The sequence below is a fragment of the Strix uralensis genome, chromosome 1 (assembly GCF_047716275.1).
Source record: "Strix uralensis isolate ZFMK-TIS-50842 chromosome 1, bStrUra1, whole genome shotgun sequence".
NCBI lineage: Eukaryota > Metazoa > Chordata > Aves > Strigiformes > Strigidae > Strix > Strix uralensis.
Window position 1 is genome coordinate 70,667,566 of NC_133972.1, and position 15,466 is coordinate 70,683,031.

At 46.3% G+C, this 15,466-nt stretch overlaps 1 protein-coding gene across 2 annotated transcripts in view; it reads left to right on the forward strand.

Annotated features, from left to right (window-relative positions):
* SLC66A2 (solute carrier family 66 member 2) overlaps window positions 1-13,890 on the forward strand; it is a 68,818-nt gene extending 54,928 nt beyond the window's left edge. For both annotated transcript variants that reach the window (XM_074870443.1, XM_074870451.1), the window contains one exon: window positions 10,683-13,890. In XM_074870443.1, coding sequence (XP_074726544.1) covers window positions 10,683-10,890 — 208 coding nt within the window. In that variant the 3' untranslated portion in view covers window positions 10,891-13,890. The remainder of the gene's footprint in view (window positions 1-10,682) is intronic.
* Window positions 13,891-15,466: the final 1,576 nt, after the last annotated feature.

Below are 15,466 nucleotides of genomic sequence, written 5' to 3' on the forward strand. Positions count from 1 at the left end.
TTAGAGAATTTCCTGAAACAGGATTCATAGTGTGCAAAGGGGTGGATGGCAAGAGTTTGGGAATGAAGATAGGCTAGGGGATGTTTGTCCTTTTTGAACTGCAAAGACCCTACTCAGGCTGAAATTTTAAAATTTGTGTCATGCTATTGTGTGTGGGATGTGATTGTGATGCTTTTATTTCCTCCCTACGGCATTCAGCTCTGTCCAGAGCAGGGCTTTAAAGCACCGCTCTGCAACCACTGTGGGTCAGTGGTAATGCTGCACGTGGGAAGTCGCTCAGAAAGCCTCGATTTGTGGTGGCACCTTCTGACAAAGCACACCCTTCCTGCTGGGCTTTGCTTTGAGAAACACCACACAGGCATGTGGTACATCACTGTCACCATAAACTTCACTTCTGTACCTGTGTGCACACGTGTGTGTGGAAGGATAGGGGGAAACCTGGCATTTCATATGAAGACTTCGGTGCTGACATACCTTCATATAGAGCTTGCAAGGGGATATTTCCTTATAACGGTCAAGCATTTTTGAGAAGAATATGAGCTTTGTTTCTTACAAAATTCTTATTTCCAGGCAGTAAGCTGACTGGAAGGTAGGACTTAGTCCCTCAGTGGTTGCTCTTATTTACACACTAGTGTGTTTGGGGTTTTCACTTCTCCAGTGTTTCTTAGAATGTGAGAACCATTTTACTAGCTGAAGGATGTGGTTAATTCATGAAAAGTAATGACTGTAATATTATTAGATTTTGTCCTTGGGGGTGCTGGCTTTGGAGACAACCACTGAACGCTAGTCATCTAGTACAAGGTAAGCACTAGAGCTAGGACTGTTACCTTGTGTATGTTGACCGAAGTGATAATTGCAGTTACTGAATTGGAATACTAAGATTGCACTCAGGCTATGTACTGGTTACCATATGAAGATGAAGGGAAAAATGTGCTCAAATTACCTCAAGTTAAATTGGATGAAGAGTCTGATGATTCCTTTGTTGTCTAGGGCAGGAAGAAAGGAAGATTTAAAAGCGTTATGATCTGAGCCTTGGGATACACAGCTGTGCTGAAGCAAAGCTCTCTTCCCTCCTGTCTTTTTATTACCTTTCAAATTGAATGTGTCCCAAGTTATTTAGAACTAGAGAAGGAAATACACTGAATGGTGTTACACAGGGACATTACTTTGCCATCCCTTACCCCTGGCAGCAGCCAGGGTATGGGCGGCCAGTTCGCCCTGCAGGGAGGCAAGCCATGGGAAGGAATGCTGCCTCCTGGGATTTGCTGCCAGCTGGCTGCCAGATCGTGGGGATGGCCCTTTCACCACTCACCTTTCAGGGGGTGGTGTGGGGCCCCGGGGGTGCCAAGCGGCCGGAGGGTGGAGGGGCAGCATGAGAGCGTCCAGAGCAGCATTAGCCAGCAGCTGTGTCTACAGCTCCATTGACTGCAGCGCCTTCAGCAGGAGGTGAGAGACAGGGAAGGGGGGACAGACACTCAAGAACAAGTTTGCAAGTGAGATGCTGAAGGTGTAATTTAGGTGTGCTCTGTACCATTTACATGAAGCTGATGCTACCGTGTGCGTGGGCAGCTGACTGTATTACTGCGAGCAGTGCAGGGCGTCGTCTGCTGCTCTGGCACCTGCGGAAAGCCGCTCCCTGTCATGGCAGCATGTGTCGAAGCTTCCAAATCCGCCAGCAGCAGAAGCAGAGCCCATCTCATGTGTTCATACCACATGTCTGAGCAGACCTGAGCTTTGCAGTCTGGCCAGTATCCCTTTGTGTCTTCAGGCAGGAAGGGCACTGGTGTGAATTGTGGTTCGAGTCTTTCCTCTGCTCCACAGAAGAGATTTATTTTCACACCTGCTGCACATACTTAGGGCCTTTGAAACTGTTAAGACCTGCTGCCCTTCATTCTACAGCACAAGTTGTAGAGTACTAGAAATATTTTGTAGCTGTTAAGGGTTACCAGTTTCTGGACCTCTACAGACTAAACTTTAGGCATAGCTGCTTTTAGTAGCCAGAGGCAATCCCAGTGATCTTGTGTCTTGTAGTTTCCCCTTGACTCTCCTTTAACAGACATGTTCTAACAAATACTGGCTTTTGGGTGAGTGTGCTAAGCGGGATCAAAATGCCTGACACCCCACCGCTCTTAGGAGTTTAGAAAACAGATGTTCATGAAGAAAAATAATTGACAAATACCTGTTTACCCTATTTTTTCCATAAAACCTTGTTGTTTATTTGTGAGTCTGCATAAAATGCATTTATTAAAAAAGAAGCCACCAACAAACAATCACTTTAACTGCATCTTTCTGGGTTTGTTTGCCTGACAGTGTTCCAGAGAGAAACCCTCCATTTCATCTTTCCTCAGTGTCCTTGGAAATCACAGGAGCTTTCAGATAGTTTGCTCTTGTATTGCAGCCCTCTGTGGTATCCATTGCTCATGGATGCGGCTTTAACTCAACTGCTTTAGCTCGATTCCAGAAATCCAAAATGAATGTTGGATCTCTCTTGCTGCATGTTTCTCTTAACTCCTGCTAGTATTGCCGGGCTGGACAAATGACTCCCTCTGGAGAAGGTCAGTGCTGCTCCAGCCTCAGAGGAATTGTTGAGAAGTGAGGTAAGGTGCTCTCGCCAAGGCAGAGCACAAGGGACTGGTGAACAGTTTCATGCTTGGAACCCCAGCTGGTTGTGCAGTTTATAAAAACAAGATCTATACTTGCTCACACAGAAGGACCTGTCTTAGGGTATGCATGTTTAGTTTCCAGATTTTCAAACTTCAGACACTTTGGATATCTGATTCCAATGTTTTCTTCTTCTCTTTCTTTTTTTTCTTCTAATAAATTTTGGCAGGCTAAACAATTTGGTTAGCATCAGGAGAACTCCTTTTATGTTAAGCCGTATGGCTTTTTGTTAGGAACAAATGCTCTATTTATTATTTTTTGTTTGTTTTGTGCAGTGTTAAAAATACTGTGGCATTTGGGTTTCATGTTTTCTGGTCTGTGTTTCACTGTTGAAGGCAGGCCAGCCTCTGATTGAAGTGCAGTGTTACGGATGCTTGCTGTCTTCTCTAAGTAGACTATTTTGGAGCTGCAAATGGGAGCTGAAAGTTTTCCAAAGTCAGGATGTTATAACTGAATCTGCTTTCTCTTCCAGAAATTTCCATGCAAATGGCTTGTGGGAGGTAACAGCTTAAAAGGTTGCAGGAGAGATACCTTCTGTACCCTCTTCCTTGCTTCCCAAAACCAAATGCAGTGTTCAAAATACTCATGCTGTTTTGATGTGGACCTTATTCCTGAAGGACATACTAGCTTGTCAGCTCTTAAATGGTTTTATTCTGCTTTTATATCCCCAGTCATTTAAACAATCATCACCATTTTTTAACATATGTGAAAGCCAAGCGCTAATATATGAAGAAATGTCTGAAACTGTGGCAATCTAAAAAGTCAGATCTTTGAATCTGGCATCACCTGTGTCTTGGCCATGATGTGGGGAAGTTGTGGTCAACTTCCACTGATTCTTGAACAAAAAAAGTCCAGGCTAATTCTCCTCTTTTTAGTTCCAGTTGCGTGGGATAGAAAGAAAAAAACCCTGCCAAATTTTGAAGTAGATAAAGATCAGTAAATTATACTAATTTTTCTGTTATTGAGAATAATTTAGGATTTTTGAGTTCATTGACTGTCTGAGCACAATTAGCACTAAGTTTGTGACTGTAGCAGGATGTAATTACATCAGGGCAACACGTACCTCCTGTTGCTATTTGTGCTGAGATGTCTGGTCAAACCACTACAGAATTTCTCAACGGAAGTCACTGTGTAATGTCTGATTCTCTTTGTGTCTTCCAGCTTGCAGGGTATTTTTGGGTTTGTGTGTTAAGCTACAAACATGCAGAGTCGTAACATTGATGTGAGAAGATCTACAGTGCAAATGGGAAGCAAGTACTGCCATGTCTTTCTTCTTGTGTAGGTTTTGTTGTAAGTACCAGCCCGTGTTCTGCAGACTGCTGCTCTGAAGCTCTGCTAATGTGCTACTGTTTGTAAGTGATTCGGATGGATGGTTGCAACTAGTCTTAAAGACAGACTGGTTTACCAGGGCGGAGGAAGAGGGGGCTTCACATTCTTATATTTTTTTACAAAATCCTTTTTTTGATAGTGTTTGCTCTTTCAGATGAAGGAAGAAGGAAGGTGTAATGACCAAGAAGTGACTAATGTTGAACAGAGTGTGCAAAGACTCCAATGGAAAATCAGAGATTTGAGACTGTTGCAGCCAGGTTTTGAGCAGAAGGAATGAAGATGCTGAAAAGCTTTGATTCAAGTAGCATCAGTCCTGCATAAGGGGGGTTGAGCCTAAATATCTGGCTAATCTCATTGTTCTGTAAATTACTCAGCCTCTAGTACAGTTCCTCAAAGAGAAGCAACAAAGTTTTGTTGGGTTTTTTTTCTGAATGCACTTTACAAGGTCTTTCTATATGTGAATAATTTGAGGAGTATTCTGTAAAAATTATGGTTCATTGGCAGACTGCAGATACGGCGTACTAATAGGCTTTTTACCTCTAGTTGCTGTCACTTCAGAATTAATATACAATATGCAAGGAACCTGAATGAAGCAAGTTGTTCCTTGAGAAAAGTGAATGCTGTTTTCCAGCATGCCATTTATTTATTTAGCAAGTGAAGATTGCTACAGTGTGTTTATGAAATCTACTATCAGTGGTAGAGAACAGCAGCGCTGTAGGGCATTTTTATATTACCATATTAAAAAATAGCATTTAGCAACCCACCCCTAGTCTAGCGTCTGATCAGAAGCGGTGGTGTCTTTCTGAGAAATAATTCTAATGGCAGAATAAATAAGAGCTCTTTCAGATTTTAAGAACAAATACCAGCTTTTCCTCTTTGTGGTCAGTTGCAATTTACACAGACTTGACACTGACTGTTACTACATTAGCAACTCCTTCTAACAAGCTCAACTGTAAGGAAGGCGCTTGCTTTTAGGAGGTTTGTTGTCATTGGATACTGCAGTACTGATTTACATTACTGGGAAGTGCTATTTTTACCGCAAGTCTGCTTCAAGCCTCTGGCAATACCAGCTATTTCAGCGCAGTTCCTGCCTCCTGCCCCTCCAGTTGGCATCTCTGTTGTCACACAACCAAATGCTGCCATTTGTTTATTTCCGCCTCCCCAAATTGCTTTGTGGCACTGCTCACCCCTAACCTGCTCACTCATTTGTGCTAAGAGCAACTCTGCTGTTCTGCTGGACTGTATCCTCCATATCAACTAGGTGAGCATTTCCAACCTTCCACCTCTCCCCAGCTTAGCTTTGGGCTTTTTCAGGAAAGACATCACTTCAGTTACTCCTAAATCCTGCTTTGCTGTGTAGCCAGTGCTGGACAGAACAGCTTCGCTCACGTGGCTCTGCAGGTGTGAGGAGAAGATAGTGTGAAGTTGGTCTTTGTGAGATAGGTTGGGAAGTTTCTGCGGCATGCAGCTTCCTCGTGATGTGCTGTCCAGTCTCAGGCAGGGCTGATGGTGGGCCTGGGCTGCCTCTTGCAGCAAAGCCTCATCTACATTAACAGCGCGGTGTTCCCTCTCGCACCATGAAACCAAGGGCCAGACGTATGCCAGCGGGCTGCGGACTGCCAGCCGGCGGCACCTGGCACGTGGCATTGCAGAGGAGCAGAGCCACGCAGAGGGCTCATTCACCACCGCTGGCAGCCTGCATTGCAGCCACTGCTGCATCCTGTGGCTCTCTGGGAGACTCACGCTGTTGCTGTGATCCCACAGATTTTCTGTTATGTGGCATGCAGAGCCGTGCAGGGGAAGAAAGCTGAGACTAGAGGGTTGACCCTTTGGTGTATTGGTAGCTTGTTAAAAGTGAGCCTTATGCGTCTTACAGGAAGGGTCTGGAGCTTCATTCAGCAAATGGAGGTTACAGCAGAGCAGTGGAAGAAGGGCTTGGGTGTGCTCTCCTCTTTTTCCTCTTCCTTCCCCACAACCAACTGAAAGCTCCATTTCTTTTGGGCAACAAAACCTCCCTTTCTGCACAAAAACTGCTCTTTTCTCCTCCAGGGCAGGTAAGAGGCATCTATCTGCCCAAGATAGGTTGGTTTCTTTCTTTTCTAACCCAAAAGTAAGAATAAATACATGTATTACCTCTCTTCCCCAAGAAGTGAAGCTGAGAAGCTGCGGACAAAGCTGGCTTTTCTCTGCGTCTGGCATCCTGAAGTGACACAATAGCTGGCAGTAGGAGAGCAGTTGTGGTGTATCCATGCGATCAGTCACACATAGTCATGCACGCACCAATGCATTACTGTCAGCAGCATCTGCGTATGCAGTGAGGACAGGGCAACTGCACAGCCCAAGTAAGGGGGGAGGACCATTACTATTGTACCTGGGTGTCTGGAAATTAGGACATGGCAGAAGCCATGTTGATGGTGTAAACTTCATTCGGCCCCTCTCCCAGCCTCCTGAAGCACAGGCCTCTGATGTGGTAGTGGGCGCAGGGGCAGCTCTGTTCCCCACTGAGAAGCCACACAGACACTCAATGGGTTTCTCAGCAAGCTGAAACTTTCTGGCTGTGTGTGCAAATGGGTGCTGGTTGAGACAGGGGAGATGCGATAGCAGTTGTAGCTTTTCCCCTCCCTAGGGAGGGCACTGGAGGAGTGAGACACGTACTTAATTGGACAGGGTGCTGGGGGCATTCAGGGATGCTTGCAGACATCACAGTGATGAGGTGGGGGTCTTGGGCCAGTGCACACCTCTTCTGCTCATTCCCTAGCTTCACCCTTGCGGTGGGTTGACCCTGGTTGGATTCCAGGTGCCCACCAAAGCCACTCTATCACTCCCCTCAACTGGACAGGGGGAGACAAAAATATAACAAAAGGCTCGTGAGTTGAGATAAGGACAGGGAGCGATCACTCACCAATTACCGTCATGGGCAAAACAGACTCAACTTCAGGAAATTAATTTAATTTCTTGCCAGTCAAAATGAGAGTAGGATAATGAGAAAAAAACCCAAATCTTAAAACACCTCCCCCCCACCCTTCCCTTCTTCCTAGGCTCAACTTTACTCTGGATTTCTCTACCTTCTCCCTCTGAGCAGCACAGGGGTATGGGGAGTAGGGGTTGCGGTCAGTTCATCACGTGTTTCTGCCACTCCTCCCTCCTCAGCAGGAGGACTCTTCACACTCTTCCCCTGCTCCAGTGTGGGGTCCCTCCCACGGGAGACAGTCCTCCATGAACTGCTCCAGCGTGGGTCCTTTCCATGTGTCCTTTCCACAGGGTACAGTCATTCAGGAACAGACTGCTCCAGTGTGAGTCCTCCGCAAGGTCACAAGTCCTGCCTGCAAACGTGCTCCAGGGTGGGCTCCTCTCTCCATGGAGTCACAGGTCCTGCCAGGAGCCTGCTCCAGCACGGGCCTCCATCAGGGCTCATGCACCTGCTCCGGTGTGGGGTCCTCCATGTGCTGCAGATGGATATTTGCTCCATCATTAACCTCCAGGGGCTGCAGGGGCACAGCCTGCCTTACCATGGTCATCACCACAGGCTGCAGGGGAATCTGCTCTGGTGCTTGGAGCACCTCCTCCCCCTCCTTCTTCACTAACCTTGGTGTCTGCAGAGTTGTTTCTCTTGCATATTCTCACTCCTCTCTCCTTGCTGCTACTGTTGTGCAGCAGCTTTTCTCCCCCTTCTTAAATATGTTATACCAGAGGCACTACCACTGTTGCTGATGGTCTCAGCTTTGGTCATTGGTGGGTCCGTCTTGGAGCTGGCTGGCATTGGCTCTGTCAGACATGGGGAAGCTTCCAGCAGCTGCTCACAGAAGCCACCCCTGTAGCTCCCCCCACTGCCAAAACCCTGCCACACAAACCTAATACAACCCTGAACACTGTTGTCCCAGGCTGTACTCCTCTGTCCACCCCAAATTCAGGTTGTTTTCAAGGACTTGTGTTGCAAGTTCCCAGTTCTCTTCCATTCCTCTCATTCCCTGTCCTGCTCCAGTCTCTTTTTCTTACCTATTTCTCATCTGACCGACCTCTCTACTCCTCTGATGTCTCCTTGGCTTTCCTCTGGGGCTCTTCATTACCTCTGCTCACTTCTTGAGTGACACTGTCCTCGTCTCCTTGCAAGCTGTTTTTGGTTACCCCATGTACCTTTAGGTCTGTGCTGGACATGCTCCTTTTGTCCAGTCCCAGCCTCTCCTCTGGAGAGCAGCCAGCAATCCCCCAGTCACTGCTTTGCATTAACTCTGGGCTCTGAGAACCTCAATGCAGCTGCAGTACTAAGGTTTTGTGGAACATCGAATGTTTTGTGTATTTTTATTTTGCATTTTTATAGTACCTTGGTGATTTGCAGGTTTTCTCTGCTGCTTTGTCCAAGTTACTGGACAGAGGAGGATGTGTATTTTTTGATTTGGTGACAGACTGGTGGTGCTAGCTCTTTAAACTATCTAATTTTGTTAAGGACAAGTTGAGATTTTCCTGTGTATAGAGCATTGTCATGTCCTAGTGAGAACCCAGGCATGATTCTGATTTCCTTGAGTGATGAACGAGCTGAAGAGTGGGGCTCTGGAATGTGCAAAGGTCATTGGAGCATGCACCAAGTTACCCAGCTGGTATTGCAGGCTGTTGAGTTCACAGGTGACTTCTTAGCAAAGCCCAGAATTGCTTTGGCAAACTCAGCACAGCACGTGACAGCTAGAGGTGTGCTTCTAGCGCTTGGCTCCTACTGCACTGCTGAACTTCACGTGTCCATAAGGTTTCCCCCAATGATTATTCTTTCTTTGGGGGAGTAAATTCTTTTGTAGGCTGTACATCTTCTGACAGTGTGTATTTTCTCATCCGCATCCGCACTGCACCATGGGGTTGATTTTAAAACCCAGCTAGCTTTCTCCATGGGGAATATGTGACAAATATTTTTTGCACATTAAATTCCTATTTAGATATTTTGTGGCATCCCTGCACTGCCTTTCTGTCAACAGCGAGCAGTTAGTTTGACCTGCCAGGTTTAGCATGTGCTTTTAGTGAGTTTCCCCAGTCACCGCCAGGACAGATTCACAATTAAATTGTGATCAGCAAACACTGATAAGCTTAAAATCAGAGGAGGAGGAATGTTGGCTGCCTGCAAACAAGGTGCCAGTTTTATTACCCTCAGAGTTTATCACCCTTCCTAATTAAAATCCCAAACAATCCCCACCACCGCCTAAGTCTGTAAACCTCCCCTAAGTGTGATGTAAGGTGACTTGGTGTGACTGGAAACATGCACAAAGTAGGTGGTGCAGGCTGTTTGCACTGAGCACAAATGGCGCTGTGGGTTTAGCAGTTGTTTTCCTTCTCTGATTATTTATTTACACTTTTAGAATGACCTTGGGTGGGGAATGACTGCTCACTCAATTCCATATCCTTGCTTGCACTTCCACACAGAGACTCTCTTTGGAAGATCCACAGGATTCTAGACCTGATTTACACTCTCAGTCACGTAACATGAGTTACAAAAAGGCTTGTGTTCCTGTAGTGCGATGGGGTAGTATAATTTGATGCTCTTGGCCACCCTTCCTCTATGGGGAAGGAGTGGGCTGCAGCATTTGGCTTGCAATAGCATTGTGTACTGGTGTCCAAAATACAAATTGTGCTAGCTCCCTGCCTGAATGTTTGAGAAATGAACATTAAGTCCTGCCCTGCTGCATGGGCCTGACTGCATTTGATGAATTGGAGTCAGTGCTGGCAAAACATAATTGCTCATAATTATGACAAATCACGCACAATGTTCATACTGTGAACTACAAAGCTTTTGTCCACTACTGCTTATCCAGCTGCGTAAAAAGCTCTCCTGTTAAAGGGCATGAAGCTCAGAAACAGCCTTCAGGATCTGGTTGTTCGCATTTTGTTGAGGGCACTGAAAAAAATTTGGTCTGTTTGAAGAATTTGCTTCTAATCCCCAGAGTTTCTCCTCATGTGGGGGAGCAGGAGATGGACTGCAGGACAGGGGATGGCTCAGCAGTACAGCAAGATGAAAGCAAGGATGGCTATTGAAAGGGAGTCTGAGCATTGCTCTTGATCTGTGTCCTTGATAAAAATCCCTAGTGATGTTCATCCTTCCAGTAACAGCTGCAGGCATGTCATTTCCCCTCTTTCTGTATTACTGGACAATCTGTCTTTCTGTTTTTGGTTTTGCATTTTCTGCAATAAGAAATGGTTTCTTGTGTCTATCAGAAGTGTTTGTTTCAGCAGATGCTAAAAAAGTGTGCATGGATGAGAAAGCAGTCTATGTGTTAACTTCACCTTGCGTGAGCACAAAATTGCGTGCACAAGAAAGAACTGCTGGGATGAATTGCCTTTGTTTTGTATGCCCTGGATTCCTTTGGTTTATGGTCAGTGCTGTCAGCATGTGGCAGTCATGTTTACAGAGCACCGCTGAGTCAAATATCCTAGATGGATATTTTAAAATGTTGGATACCTTCATAGCCACAGGCATTTGGAGCTGTAATTGCCGAGATAAGAGTGCTGCAGTTTGTGGGGTAAAGGACTTGATCCCTCCTTCGAAGTACAGTGCTGCATGTCTTGGCTTGGCACGCTGTCTGCCCTCGTCAAGGGGAGTCCCAGCCCACTGTTGGGTATAAGCCCTCGCTGAAGTAGGTGGGATCCTCAGGCTCGGCAGGTCTAATCACAAGCCAAGTCCTTCTCATTAAATACTCTTCTTTTCTGTCTTTTAGTGTCAAGATGGTGCTGATGTGGACTAGTGGGGACACGTTCAAGACTGTTTACTTCATCTTGAATCAAGCCCCTTTCCAGTTCTCCATCTGTGGACTCCTGCAGGTTTTTGTGGACATCGCTATCCTGTTCCAGGTTTACTTGTACAGCAGCTATCCTCAGAAGCCCGTGTCCCACACTGCACACCCAGCCAGCACCAAGGCCCTGTGAAGCGCTTAGCTGGACAGGTTGCACGTCAACGGCGCTGCAGAGTCAGCCGCGGCAGCTCCTCTTCTGCTTGTAAATACTCCTGTGTTGCCGAGTTGAAAGCAGAAATGAGGACAAGGATTGAAAATCTGGCTGCGCTTCCAGACTGGGAGGTTTTATTTTAAATAACTTGCTCTCTCTGTTTTCAGACTTAGCTGTACAGAACTGTTTCTTGGTGGGGGGAGGGGCACTTTATTTTTGCATATGTACCTATGAGCCTTATCAATTCACAAATGTTTGTATATTTAATCACAAGGGCTGGATGGTTTGTGTTTTTAATGCTATTTAAAAATGTTACACCACAGAAATTATAGGATATTTTGTCTGAAACTTTTACCTATTTATATAATATAAAGTCTGTATATTGGCAGGAAGTTTGTGGCATATGCTAGCACTCAGTATCTCCATGATGTAGGAAGAAGTATTGTAAAGCAAATGCAGGAGCTTCCTCTTTTAAGCAGGGTGTCTGGTGGGCAGGGAAGGTGAGGGCGGGACGCCCTGCAAAGAGGTGAGCAGGCAGAAATGAACCAGTCGCACACCACGTAAAGCATCAGTGTGCTAAAGAGTGAACGGCAGGTGTTCACCCCCGCTGCGGGATCAGTGTGGCAGGCGGACACGTCGCGGAGATGATGACGGGGCTCTGAGTATGGATGGTGCTGGAGCCATGTTCAGAGCAGGCACAGCCAGTCCTGCGGTCAGACAGAAGGAGGAGCTAACAGGAGACTGCAGGTAACTTAGGTAGTCGGGCTTTGAAACAGTGGGGTTTGGGAACAGCCCGCCCTGCACTCGGGGGGCAGCACTGCTCCCGAGCTATGCATGGACAGAACTGGGCTGTAGGATGGCTTTCACAAACCAAGGGGCCAGCAGATGCCTGTTGCCAGTATTGCCAGGCAAGTACTTCTAGAGCCACAAAGGTAGAAGCAACTCCACTTCCATTGCCTCGGAAGGAGAAGTGAAAAAGTTTGAGACAGAGAAAAAGCTGTATCCTATGGAGTAGGATTAGCATCTGACAGCTTGGTTTGTTGAGGCTGAGATTCATGTTCATGTTGTTTAATGCCAAGCAAGAACCAGTTTATGTTTTGGGGTGTTTCTTGCCTTGACCCAACAAGCAAGGAGTCCATGTTTTCCTTTTTCTGTTGCTTAAGATCTTATAGGCTCTTAGAAGAATCAGCAGTCTGTACTTAGAGGGGCTGAGAAACCTGAAAGAGCGGAGAGTTTATTTATAAATGTAGATGTTGTCTATAATGGCTGTTTGCCAACGTAGGTCAGGGTGCCCTTTCTGAGAACTGCACGTGTCTGGCAGCTGCAGGTGCTGTGGACCCACAGCGGGCTGTGACCAAGCCCCTGGGCTTCTGCCAGTTGCCGTCATGGAACCGCCCTGCTTAGTATGAGGCAGCCATAGAAGATGCTTGGTCCCAGGCACAGCCATGCCTGCGCTGCTTTCTTCTTCATGAGGCTCCCTCCCTGCTGCCGGGTGACCCTCGTCTGACCACAGGCAAGGTGTGAGAGCTGGGACAGATTTCTGAGAATTGTTTTTTCTCCAAGATTAGCCCAAAAGCTTATGTTTTCTTACTGATGGCAGCAAGTCTGAGGTTTAATAACTATGGTGTGTAAATCAGATACTTCCTCTACCCTGTTTTATTTGGGAACCTCATGATTTGAGTCTGGACTGTCTTCATTGGTGGCAAACTGTCCTCTGGAGGGGAAGTGTCAGCAGGCTGCAGCAGTGGTTGCGTGGTGCTCGGTTGGGAATGTCCGTTGTAAGGCAGGGAAGAGCAGGCTGTCCCTGTGCTGCTTTACAGACTTGTGCCCTCTCGCTCCCCAGGTAGCCCCACGCTGAGGTCGGGGCTCCCGCTGCATGTGCCATTTGGTTTTGGAGCTGACGTGTTGGTGCCAGAGGGCTGAGGCTGAAACCTGTGGGCAGAAGTCCTGCCCTGGGGCCAAGTCGTCCTGCTCTTTGGTCAGGGCACCACTGGAGGTGGAAGGAAGGGCGTCCTTGGGAAGTCCCTCCTGCCCCAGCAGATCCAGTCAGATCTGTGTGAGTAAAGCAGGGTCGAGGAGAGCTGCTCTTTCAGAATGCTCTGCCCGGGCACTGACTCCACGCTCTTTGTTTGATACCGTACTCTTTTAGGCCTGAAGTGACCTTAAAAAGACGTTGTACCTGGTATGGCAGACTATGAATGTTCTGTTCCTTCTTTTGTCTCCAATGTTCTGGTTATGTTACAGGAACACCTGGGCTTTTGTCTTTTTTAATTGAAAACTTACTTAACAACTGGCTTCTCCGGTATGCTGCTTTAATGAGGATTGTATTTCTACTGTATGCAAACAAACACTTTCTTGTGTGTTTTAATGGTCTGAGGGTTTTTTTTAATAACTTGTAATGATAAGGTTTTTGTATATGGTGGTCTTTTTCTAATATTCTATGAAATGGGGATATAAGAAAAAAATGGCTCTTAAGAAATACACTTCTGTATGTTATAGCTTCACCTGGGAGTACACACTTTTGGCCACCTCGTCGGCTTTGAACTATAGGTATTACTGAGGATAAAACAATTGTTGTTTTTTCCTTTTGGAACTCTTCCCTGGGCATATTCTTGAGTCTGTCATCAGTACCCAAACCAGCGAGCTCTGCAGACCAGTCTCATTCACACCAGAGCTGCATATGCTGGAAGAGAAGCCAGTGAAACTGTCTAAAGTCATCTTCTGTATGTGGCATTTAGCAAGGTAGGACTCTTGGCCAGGAACTCTTGAACTTCATCTTGCAAGATACTTTAGGGACAAAATGTTACAGAACTTTGTTTTTGTTCTTTAAGTGTCAGGAAGTATCTGTATGAATGATCACCTCAGAATAAGAAATCAGTTACTTTCAATACATCTCTTTGAATGTATGGCACATTTCACAGAGTTTATTTTCTCTGTCAGTTGCAATGTTTTTTTAAATAAAAATTACCTATTATGTATAAATTGCAGTGTTGCTTTGTTTTGATGGGACTGGCCCTAAATGAAACAAGGGGGAGCCCCTTCAGTAAACGGGAGCTCTCCCAGCCGCCTCTGGACGCCGCAGCAGCCAGGGCAGCAGCAGGGCCCTCATCCTGCTGCACCAGCGCTGGCCCTGGCCTCATATATAAATATATATATATATATATTTATATTTATATATATAAAGCGCCTATCATTATATTGATAAACATTCTTTGGAACCACTCTGACAGCAGAGGTAAGAACAGGAGTCAGCCTGTTCGTACCTCAGCACTTCTGTTTCCAACGAATTTAAAAAAAAAAAAAAATAAAAGCCACAAGACTTTGCTGCCAGGGCAGGCAGTGCTCCGCCGTGGCTCCACACAGACACAGATTTCATGGGTAGATGTTTGGGTGCATGTATCTACATATGTAGCTAGATGCAATTAACAACATTTTAAATCAAAGGGCAAAGCTCAAATTCGGCACTGGGTAGTAAAGCCAAAGTGGGCCACAGATGCCGTTTCTTAAATTTGGTTGTGATGCTTAGCTTAGGCTTGAGTGACAAGAAGGCTTCAAGGACCTGACTGACAGCTGTAGCTTTGTTGGTGGCTTTCTGTAACAGAAAGAAGATGTTAATGTGTAAGTCAACAATACACCAATAAATAAGCACACTGCCTGAATACCTGTGCCAACATCAGTAAGGAAGAGACATGGACTACAACAAAATAGGAGGCACACCCTGGAGCAGGGGCAGATCTCCCTGTAAACAGCCTTGTAAAGCAGCCAGGTCCCAAGAGGATGGCAGCATCTGGAAATGCCCCAAAGGCAAACACAGGCTTAGGACTTCAGACCCCCATCCTGCCCCTTCTAGGTCCCGGTTTACATGGATTTGGTTCTTGTAGGTGCTGGCTTAGCTGTGCTGGGAGACCAAGGGGTTTTGCTTGGCCTCAGGTGGGCCAGCAGAACCATGCTGGGTTTCTCTACCCATCAGCACCTCCATCCGCCTCTTTCCTCTTCTGCCTCAAGGCTTCATACTCTTCTAAAGCTGTGGCTTGTAGGCGCCAGGCCCTGTGAGAGCCACCGATACTTTGCCCCCGTGAAGCATCTGCTGTGAGGCTGCCACAGACTGTGCCTGTTCTGGCCTCATCAGTGTGAGACGGCAACCTCTGTCCATCCTCCTGCTGAGGGGATGATACCAGTGTCATGTTTTTCTTATGATTAGTGATTTTTCTTAAATGAGGTTGCTATGAGGTAGGAGATGGCTTGTACATGTGCTGTATGAGCTGAAGGAGTGGTGTTTGACTTTGTGCCATTCCCTCTAACTCCGTCCCTTTACCGGTTACTGAATCCTTAGCTCTCAAACATAAGTTACAGTTTTCAGGTGATTATTGTTGCCAACTGCCAGAATTTGTATGTCCAGGCCCACACGTGCTGCCACTGAGATGGCCATGTAAAAGAGGCGGCTTTGCTCACGTGCATTGCAAGTCTCTGTCCCATAGGAGAGAGGAATTAATTTTTTTTTCCTTGGGACAAACCTGATGTGCTACAATCATGCAGTGCTAGACTGGGTTTCAAAGAA